The 10,510-nt window shown below is 43.2% G+C and overlaps 2 protein-coding genes across 2 annotated transcripts; both read right to left on the bottom strand.

The window, feature by feature from the left end:
• Positions 1–303: 303 nt before the first annotated feature.
• Positions 304–1,299, bottom strand: LOC145974252 (uncharacterized). Its single transcript, XM_083104055.1, has one exon. The coding sequence runs from the start codon at positions 1,297–1,299 to the stop codon at positions 304–306; it is 996 nt and encodes a 331-aa protein (XP_082960181.1).
• Positions 1,300–3,196: 1,897 nt separating this feature from the next.
• Positions 3,197–4,852, bottom strand: LOC145974251 (uncharacterized). Its single transcript, XM_083104054.1, has 3 exons — positions 4,833–4,852; positions 3,303–4,749; positions 3,197–3,217 (listed from the first exon to the last, which is right to left on the bottom strand). Exons 1-3 carry the CDS (start codon positions 4,850–4,852, stop codon positions 3,197–3,199), a joined length of 1,488 nt encoding a protein of 495 aa, XP_082960180.1.
• Positions 4,853–10,510: the final 5,658 nt, after the last annotated feature.

Genomic DNA, 10,510 nt, shown 5'->3' with positions numbered 1-10,510 from the left:
CTGTTTTCGGATATTCGCTGACAAAGCGATATCTCGCTATCGGCTGCCAGGGGCGCCGAACGAACGGCCGGGCCCTCGACTCTCCTTTTTAGTCGAGGGCCATTGCGAGAGTTTTAATTAATTTTTGATGTTTTTGAACATTCCGCCCGCCTCGCCGAAGGCGTTTGGCGAAATTAGGCTATTTGCGGCAGTGGATATGCTGCACGCAATGGGAGAATTTATTTTACAGTAGGAAAAAATTTCAGAATAATATTCTATATCTAATTAAAAAATTTAGATTCGTTACTCGCGAGATCGGATCTATTACGGTTGAGGTCCGTAATCCTCGCTGCTGTTGACGGGTAGCACTACGAGTTTCACTACCGGTCGTACGAACTCGGAGGCTGCGGTGCGCACGGTGACGACGCGAACTTGGCCGTCCTCTCCGGGGTGGACTTTCGTGATTCGCGCGAGTGGCCATTTCGTTGGTGGTGTGAGTTCGTTCCGGAGAAGACATAGCCGACCGACCTGGAAGCCCGCCTCTTCGCGTAACCACTTAGGACGGTGAGTTATGGAGTGGAGGTACTCCTTCGACCAGCGCTCCCAAAAGTGATCCCGCATTTTTTGCAGGAGCTGCCAGCGGGATAAACGAGTCGCCGGTTGATGCAGCAAGGACGGCTCGGGTACGGCAGTCAGGGCGGCTCCCACCAGGAAGTGTCCGGGTGTCAACGCGGCGAGATCCTCAGGGTCGTCCGAGAGCGCCTGCAGTGGCCGCGAATTCAGGCACGCCTCGATTTGAGCGAGGAGAGTGCTCATCTCCTCGTATGTTAGAGTGGCGTCGCCAAGCACCCGTCGGAGATGATGTTTCAACGACTTGACGGCGGCCTCCCAGATACCACCGAAGTGCGGCGCGGAGGGAGGGTTGAACTTCCACTCGATTTTCTCGGAGGCGAGTCTATCGATGACCCAGAGACTTTCGGGGGTGCCAGCGGTGAAGAGAGTCCTCAACTTCGAATCGGCTCCCACGAAGGTGGTTCCGCAGTCACTACGGGGACTGCGACAAATGCCGCGGCGAGAGACGAATCGTCTGAGGGCCGCAAGGAAGGCCTCGGCCGTATAGTCCGAGACCACTTCGAGGTGTACTGCCCTGGAAGCAAGGCAGACGAAGACCGCTACGAAGGCCTTGTAAGAGCGATGTCCACGCCCCTTGGTGGTGCGAAGTTGAATCGGCCCGGCGTAGTCGACCCCGGTGTGAAGGAAGGTACCACGCGTTCTCGTGGAAGGTTGCCCATCAACTGCTGTGGGGTTGCCGCCCGCCATCGCACACAAATGAGGCATCGCGAGATAGCTCTTTTAACGATGGCTCGACCTCGTGGAATCCAGTATCGCTGGCGGATCAGAGACAATGTGAGCTGCGCTCCGCCGTGTAACGCTCGTCGATGACAGTCGTCCACGATTAGCCGGGTGAGGTGCGAGTCCTTTGGCAGGAGGACGGGATGACGCTCGTCGTAGGCCAAGATGGAGTGCTTAAGCCGACCGCCAACCCGCAAGAGGCCCTTAGGATCTAAAAAGGGACTAAAACGGACGAGTGAGTTTGATTTGCTGAGCGTAAGATCCTGACTTATTAATTTTAATTCGGCCTTGAATTTTTCAGATTGCACTCGCCGGATCCAGGAAACTCGAGCCTCCTCTATCTCGTCAGCAGACAGAGTCGTTCCGGGGGAGCGCCGGCGCGTGACCGCTGCACAACCTGCCTTCACGTTCAGCCACCGTCGGCACCAGGCTGTTACGCGCAGGAGTCTCTGCAGGGAGGAGAAACGCAGCAACTCGGCGGCCTCGCTCGTTGATGCCTCTGTTGCTTCGGCGTGGACTCGGGTGCGCCTCTCAGGCAGGTCCTCCTCGATGTTATGGCTGATGGTAGTCGGCCACGCAGCGGTTTCTAACCTTAGCCAAGGTGGACCCTGCCACCACAGTGGGTGACTCAGCAGCGCACTGGGAGAGAGACCGCGGGAAGCGCAGTCGGCTGGGTTGTCCTGGCCAGAGACGTGATGCCACGTAGCCTCCGGGGTTGTCCTCTGGATCTCGGAGACGCGGTTCGCGACATAGGTTTGCCACCTGGTTGGGTGACCTCGAATCCAGCCCAGCGTGACGGTGGAGTCCGTCCACAGGTGAAGCGGTGCGGCTACGTCGAGGATCGCCATGGCGTGTTTGGCTAGGCGGCAGAGAAGGACGGCAGCGCATAACTCTAAGCGAGGTAAGGAAATCTGTTTGAGCGGCGTGACCTTCGTTTTAGCGGTGATCAAACTGACGGCCCATGAATCGTTTAATTTTGTCCTCAAGTACACGACGGCGGAATACGCGCGTTCAGAGGCGTCGGAGAAGCCATGGACCTCCAGGTGCGTGCAAGAAGGGTCCAGATTGATCCAGCGAGGTACTCGGATTTGCTCGAGTACCGGGATTTCCGCATGGAAGTCGACCCAGTTTGATGCGGAGACGTCGTCGAGCGGGGCATCCCACTCGAGTCCTTGAAGCCAAGTAGATTGGAAGGCGATCTTGGCACGGACCACGACCGGCGCCAGCCAGCCGAGGGGATCGAATAGTTGCGCCACCAAAGACAGCACGGATCTCTTAGTGACGGACTGCAAGGCAATGTGCCGGGTAGCGAAAGAGAAGTCGTCCGTAGCGGGATGCCACTGCAGTCCCAAGGTGGAGTGAGCCTCGTGCGGTCGCCAGTCACGGAGTTCGCGCTGCAACCGATGCTCCATCGGGATGGCGGAGAGGAGAGCCGAGTCGTTGGTCGACCACTTCCGGAGAGGAAAGCCGCCCGCCATGCAGATGTCGGACAGCTGATTGCACATCTCCTTGGTCTCCGCGAACGTTGATGCTCCAGTCAGAATGTCGTCCATGTAGACGTCCCGTCGGAGTGCGGCCGTCCCCAGTGGATACCGCTCACTCTCGTCCTCGGCTAACTGCTTCAGGGTGCGCATCGCCAGAAACGGCGCACACGCGAGACCGTAAGTCACCGTGCTCAGCTGATACTCCGCTGGACTGTCTTGCTCGGAATAACGCCACAGAATTCTTTGCAGGTCCCTATCGTCCGGATGTACCAGGATCTGCCGGAACATCTTTTCTACGTCGGTGGCGAGGACGTATCGCCAACGGAGTAGCACGTCGGCGAGAGGAGGCAGCAAATTCGGACCCACCATAAGATGATCGTTCAGAGTTCTGCCCGAAGTAGCTGGCGTGGAGCCGTTGAAGACCACGCGCAGCTTCGTGGTGACGCTGGTCTTCCGCAGAACGCCGTGGTGAGGTAGGTAATTCACCGACTCATTTGATTTGGCGGCAGGAGCTATGGGTGACATGTGGCGCAAGTCCTCGTACTGCCGCATGAAGTCTGAATAGAGCGCGTGAAATGGAGGATCCCGAGTGAAGCGCCTCTCCATGCTGAAGAGAACTCGCAGAGCCGAAGAGCGCGTTGCTGAAAAGTCTGGCAGAGGAGAAACGACCGGCAAACGCACGACGTATCGGCCGTCGGCGGTTCGCGTATGAGTCCGGCGAAAGAAGTTCTCGCACTCCTGATCCACAGGCGAGAGAGCTACAGCGGCGTCAGAGAGCTCCTCCTGCTGCCAGAACTTCTGTACGAGAGCGCTTAGACTTTCCTCGGCCAGGCAGTGATGTGCTAGCGTGCGACGCGGAGTGGCTGTTGCGCCGACGGCCCCAGATAAGATCCAGCCTAATGCCGTTTTTTGTGCCACAGGTTCCTGTGATTTGCCTCGCCGAAGTCCCTCCTGGAGGATGGTGGCGTAGACATCAGCTCCCAAAAGGATGTCCACGGGGTCCGCAGCTGAGAAGTCCGGATCGGCGAGCTCCAGTCCCTTGATGTGCGTCCACGCTTGACGGTCGGCCTTGATCCCGCCTTCATAAAGGGTGAGCCGGGGAAGGACCAAGGCGGTCACGTTTATTAAAGGCCCGTCGCATAGAGAGCGGATCTGGAGAGCGACCTGACCGCGCGCGAGGCCCGTCTGCTTGCCGCCGACTCCATACACCGCGACCGAGGTAGGAGATCGCACCAGGCGAAGACGCTGGGCTAAAGCTTCGGAAACTAGTGAGGACTCCGAGCCCTGATCGACTAGGGCGCGCGCAGTGTGGACGCGGCCGAACCGGTCCATTACGCGAACGCGCGCGGTAGCAAGAAGCACCGACACCGTCGGCTCGGCCTTGCGTTGCGCTAAGTGCGACGTCTTAGCGACTTCGACCGACGGACACGCCTCGTGGAGAGTCGAGTGATGACGCGCGCGACACAACGAACACGTCTTTTGAGAAGCACACTCGCTTACCTTGTGCTTCCCGAGGCAGTTAAGACACAGATCGTTCGCCTCGACGTGACGCTTCCTCTCTTCCGCCGTCTTGTTCTGGTAGAGATCACAGAACATTATGTAGTGGTCCTGACTACACAAGGAGCAGCGACCTCGTTTGCTGTCCTGCTTTCGCGCGTGTAGAGTGCGGGTTTTCTGCGTTGTACTCGAACTCGACTTGGAAGAAGCGGCCTCGACCTTGACTGGTTGCAACGATTCCAAGGTGTGCAACCGACGATCCAAGAAGAGCTGCAGTTTATCATACGAAGGTGGATCGTTTGAGTCACTAATAAAATTCTCCCACTCGCGACGAGATCGAGGATCGAGAAGGTCGACAACCAGGTGCACAAAAAGGTCTTCGCCCTTCGTGATAGGGCGCCCAATGCTCTCCAGTGAGCCCACGGTGCTCTTTACGCTGTGGTAGAGTTTGCGCAGATCAATCACCGACTCGCTCTTCAGTTTTTGAAGTGACGTGAACTGGGAGATGTAACTGCGCACCAGGAGACGCTTGTTCTCATAGTAGGCAATGAGAGCATCCCACGCGCGCTCGAAGTTCTCACTTGTCGTAGGCAGGCTTCTGACCAATAATTCTGCCTCTCCCTTAAGGCACGCCTTCAGATAATGGAGCTTCTCAACTGGTGTTGTGAGGGTGTCCCTTCCGATTAGGGACTGAAAAAGGTCGCGGAAAGCTGGCCAATCCTCGTACTTCCCGGAGAAATGAGGCAGCTGGATCCGTGGAAGCGTAGTGCGAGGAGCCTGAGAGGACGGCTCTAGCGCCTTCGTAGCAGCTTCCTCGGTCTTGAGGCTACGCAGAAGGTCCAACAGCAAACCTTTATTACCGAGGTAAGCCTCCTCAGCCAGAGCAGGTATGTCGAGTTTTAAATACTCCGAATCTGCGATTTGGTCTAGGTGGTTTAGAAGCTCATCGTTGTGAGTGTCAAATTTGGTCCAGTACCTCTCCAAGGACTGCAGGCGCGCCTCCACGGCGCCCACAGTGATTCTGGCAGCGCCCAGCTTCATCAGGTTCTCGTGAGTGCGAGCGATTTTGCCGTAGAGATCCGTTGCGGCGGTAATTATTAACTCTGCCTTACGACTCATGATGGCTTGAATTTCAGGTGACTGATCTCCGAAGCACAGAGGAAGCACACCACTTTTCACTCACACGGCGTCGTATAAAAAACCGGTCACGAAGATCCGGCTCGAAGGACCAGCAAATGTTAGCAAAAGGCGCGAGAATAGACCGAGAAGTGAGCGCGGCACGAAAGAAAGAGAACGACAAGTCCCGATATATATATATGTGTCTATGTACAGTCCTTTATTCTAGTTCACAAATACAATTTTTAATATATTTACAGTTTTTCGACTAACGACGAAGAAAAGATCGAAAAATTCAAGCTGAATTTTGAATCCGCAAGCAACGGAGAAAATCGATTTATTCCGCGAGCGACGGAAAGAACGTTTTTAATATTCGAGAGCTAAATGATCGCGTCGGAGACTTTTCGACAAAAGGCTCAGTGCTCCGTGATCGCATCGATTTATACTCAAGCCCTTCTCGAAAGATCCCGATTTTTCGTGAACTCGACGGTTACCGAGACAATGTTTAAATTGAGCGATCTAACGGGTTATTTGTTGTTGTTGGATCTTTCGAGAAGGGCGAGCGCTGTTTTCGGATATTCGCTGACAAAGCGATATCTCGCTATCGGCTGCCAGGGGCGCCGAACGAACGGCCGGGCCCTCGACTCTCCTTTTTAGTCGAGGGCCATTGCGAGAGTTTTAATTAATTTTTGATGTTTTTGAACAAAAAATATAATAAAATAATTTTAAATATTACCCGATTTGTCGTATTTGGTGTCATTTTAATCACAAAAATCTCATTAATTTATTACAAATATTTGTAAACGGATAAAATGCAAAATAAAAGTTTTAGTTTTAATTTTATAAGATGTTTATATGTATAGATAAAGAAAAATCCCCCATGTTGAAGAGTCGCTAAAAGCGAGAGCGAGAACGAATAAGGAGCAAGCGAAATGAATAACATCAAAGAATTCCGAAATCTCTCGCGAGGTTCCCTTTATCTATAATCTTTCACGTATTATATATCATCTTTAATCGAAAATAAAACTTTCATAATTCGCATTTTATTAAATTAATTATTAAATTTTAATTATATATTTAATTAAAATTTAATAATTAATTTGATTAAAAATGATCCGATTTATGTCATGTTTGATGTCATTTTAATCGCAAAAATCTCACTAATCCGTTGCAATTATTTTCAAACCGAAAAAATGCGAAATATAAAAATTTTATTTTTCACAATAAGTTGACATGTATACGTATGAAGATAAGAAAAAGCGAGCCTGGCGAGCGAGACTTCGGAACTCTTTGATGACTCGTCATCTCGCTTGCTCCTTACTCCTTCTTGCTCTCGTTTCGAATCGGAGACCTTTCTTATCTATAACAACTGTTAGAGATTTCGTAAAATCATATTGTTTCTTTCTCTCTTGCATGCGTGTGACAATAATTTATATATACGCATTATTATTATTGTGTTCCTTCTCATATCTTTTCTTTCGTTTTCTCGATCATATGCTCATTCTGTCTCTTTCTAATTTCTCGCTCATTATATATCGCCTAGGTTCATGCTTCACACACACACGGTTACACATGTTGCGTTTCTCTGTCTCTCTCTCTCTCTTTCTCTCACTCTCTTTGTCTCTGTTTATTTGCTCGGTATTATATTCTTTCATTCGCTCATGTCACTTTTACTTTTTTGATTCTTCTTTTTCTATATGAAAATAGTTTCTTATATGTATGCATTTTCATTCTATAATAAATATAAAATATTTGTCTCTTTCTCTCTGTTTTGTTATAATAAATACATCTATATAATAGAATTTATATATTTTTTACATTTACAGTAGAAGAATCTTTATGATAATTGATCACAATTTACTATTTACCAAGAATAAAGTTTAGTAAAATCAATTTACATCAAATATGTATATTAATAAAATCACTACTACGAGTTACCTCGACATATGATATAATAATGAAATTTACAAATTTTATTGTAGGAAAATTTTATTTTTTTGACAAATATAGACTAATTCTTATAAATTATAAATACATACTTATCAGCTATAAGAATCATGTGACTATTATTATTGTATTGTATGAAATAAATAATTGAAATAATTAATATCAATATAAAAGGCAATAGAGAGCATATAAACAAGTAATATTGCAATCAAAATGTAGGAAAGAATATAAAACAAATATAGTTAAAAATACAGTAATTTAATAAAGCAACAAAAAATACAAAAATAGAAATCGAATTATAACGGACGTTTCTGGCTCTTGTTTTGAGCCTTCTTCAGCGCAAAAAAATTAAGCAATATAGAAATAAGCAATAATTGAAATAAACTTGTACTTGTTTTATTAAATATGTATAACCATATTCAATTTTATGATTCTTATAGCTAAGTATGTATTTATAATTTATAAGAACTAGTCTATATTTGTCAAAAAAATAAAATTTTCCTACAATAAAATTTGTAAATTTCATTAGTATATCATATATCGAGGTAATTCGTAGTAGTGATTTTATTAATATACATATTTGATGTAAATTGATCTTACTAAACGTTATTCTTGGTAAATAGTTGTAAATTGTAATCAATTATCATAAAGATTATTCTTACTGTAAATGTAAAAAATATATATAAATTGTATTGTATAGGTGTATTTATTATAACAAAAAACAGAGAAAGAGACAAATATTTTATATTTATTATAGAATAAAAATGCATACATATGAAAAACTTATTTTCATGTAGAGAAACGAGAACCAAAAAAGTAAAAGTGACATGAGCGAATGAAAGAATATCCTACCGAGCAAATAAACAGAGACAGAGAGAGAGAGAGAGAGAGAGAGAAACGCAACATGCCTAACCGTGTATGTGTTAAGTATGAAGCTGAGCGATATATAATGAGCGAGAATTTAGAAAGAGACAGAATGAGCATATGATCGAGAAAACGAAAGAAAAAATACGAGAGGGAATGTAATAATAATAATGCATATATATAAATTATTGTCACACGCATGAAAGAGGGAAAGAGAAAATACGATTTTGTCTGTCCTTGTCAATAAAAGTTTATATGGCAGTGCCATCTATCATGCTATCCGTCAACTAATTTTGTTTAGTTTTACTCTTTTGATATCGATACTGTACACGCACGCACGTACACTAAACAGTTCGATCATTAATCTTTTTATACAAGCTTCTAAGATCATTTCTTTTACTTCTGTATTATTCTTTCATGTTATCCCAAGTGAGAGCGCTGTGTCTTTTACACAGACAAACTGCAAAACTTATATATTAAAGCAATATTATATTATATATAATATTGCTTTAATAAAGCTAAAAATTTGATTTATCAAGATGATTATGCAAGATTTAAAAAAAGAAGAAAACAACCGAAAATACTAATGAAGATACATCAATTAAAAAAATAGCTAAAATGAAAATTTAAGAAAGAAAAATCAGTGTATTTATAAATTTTAAATTTTCGGATTTGTAAGAACGATTCCTATTTATTAAATACAAGAAATGAATCATGGGAAGAAGTTCTCATCCATTCGAAAAATACTTTCCAATGTAGGCAAGAATCAGAAGCGGTTATTGCATTTGATTTCGAACAATGGTCTATTTTGAAACAATTACACGTAGACGCTCTTGTAAGTTACAATTTAATATAATTCTGTAAGTTACAATTTAATATAAGTCTCTTTTTCAATTCTCTTTCTCTCTTTCTCGAAATGCTAGCTAATAATATCTATGCTTAATTCTTGCGTAGATAAATAATAATTTTGCCCAATTATTTCCAAATCGCAGTTTTAATCTATTAAAATATTAGAATTTATGCTTTGATAAGGTAGTTCTTTATAAACAATATAATAACAAAGAAAATATGAAAATTGATATTGAAGAGTATATGCGTATATTTAATTAAATGTAACAAATCTGTAAAGATATAAAATAGATGATAAAATAAATAGTGTTTCATATATAATGATCTATTATTTTATTATGGAAACTTAGTGTGCAAAAAGTTTAATGAAAAAGTTATGAAAGTTTTATTTTTTTATAATTTTAATTATATAGAGGATAAACCTATAAACTCCTAATAATATATTTTCTATTTAGACAAAGTTTTTCCGCTGAACTCCATAAGAATTCTAATTTAATCTAATTTAACCTCATGGAGACTGTGAAACTCAAAGTGAAGAAAAAAATATTGGAAATTTTCGACTCAAGAATGTATAGATTCTATTATAATTCATGCAACTGTGAGTATCATAAATTCTACCAAAAATTAAAAATTTGTTCTCTCGGTTTATCAAGTAGATATATCTGAATATGAAATCTTATTTCATTAAAGTGCAACGGATATTGAGAACAAAATTAATTTGCAAAAAAAAAAGGTAACAATATGGGATCCGCAATCTTTCCTTTCAGTGGAAGATCCAACTTTCTTTGATATAAATAAAATTTATATTGAAGTGAAATACGAGTATGACAAGTGTCTTAAAGCTTTCGATATATTTTTCAAAATTTTTCATGTTATGCATATTAAGTATCTTCCACAAAGCGAACATATTTATGAAGCCATTGAAGTAGTGATTTTTAATAGCCAAAGAAAATGTTTGAAAAAATATCTTTATATTTAACATATTATTGAGAATATTAAATTTGATTAGTAACTCTGTGATTGATAAATATAAACAGTCAAAAAATTGCAATATTCAAAATTGTTGTTATTGTAATATTAATTTCATTGATATAGATAAATATATATTTTATTTAAAGTATATTCATAAAAAAGATACTTTCACTTGTCATATCGATAATTGTCTGAGACCATTTCATAGAAAAGATAATTTCAAAAAATATATTTTAACTCATAGGTTTGATTCATCCTTAAAAAAACTTATAGATGTTGTGCCAACTATAGACACCTACATAGCTTCGATTTCAACCCAGATACAAAACTTTGTCCTCAAACAGAATCTTCTTCTAATGATGTAGAATATAAAATAGAAAGCATTTCGTCGTTTCTTAAAAATATTGAAAAAGCGATCCAATATTTAGTTATCCAATTATATGATAATT

The sequence above is a fragment of the Camponotus vicinus genome, unplaced genomic scaffold, assembly GCF_025532165.1.
Source record: "Camponotus vicinus isolate PSW18456_S1 unplaced genomic scaffold, iyCamVici1.0 SCAF_7, whole genome shotgun sequence".
NCBI classification, from domain to species: Eukaryota; Metazoa; Arthropoda; class Insecta; order Hymenoptera; family Formicidae; genus Camponotus; species Camponotus vicinus.
The sequence above is the reverse complement of the archived record's forward strand: the minus strand, read 5'-3'. Positions and strand labels throughout refer to the sequence as shown.

Coding starts and splice junctions, on each gene's coding strand:
- LOC145974251 (XM_083104054.1), bottom strand. CDS start 4,852: ATGAGAACAAGCGTCTCCTG. Junction 4,750..4,832: donor ATGAGAACAAGCGTCTCCTG/GTGCGCAGTTAC, acceptor ACTCTACCACAG/CGTAAAGAGCACCGTGGGCT. Junction 3,218..3,302: donor CCGCCAAATCAAATGAGTCG/GTGAATTACCTA, acceptor GCTCCACGCCAG/CTACTTCGGGCAGAACTCTG.
- LOC145974252 (XM_083104055.1), bottom strand. CDS start 1,299: ATGGCGGGCGGCAACCCCACAGCAGTTGATGGGCAACCTTCCACGAGA.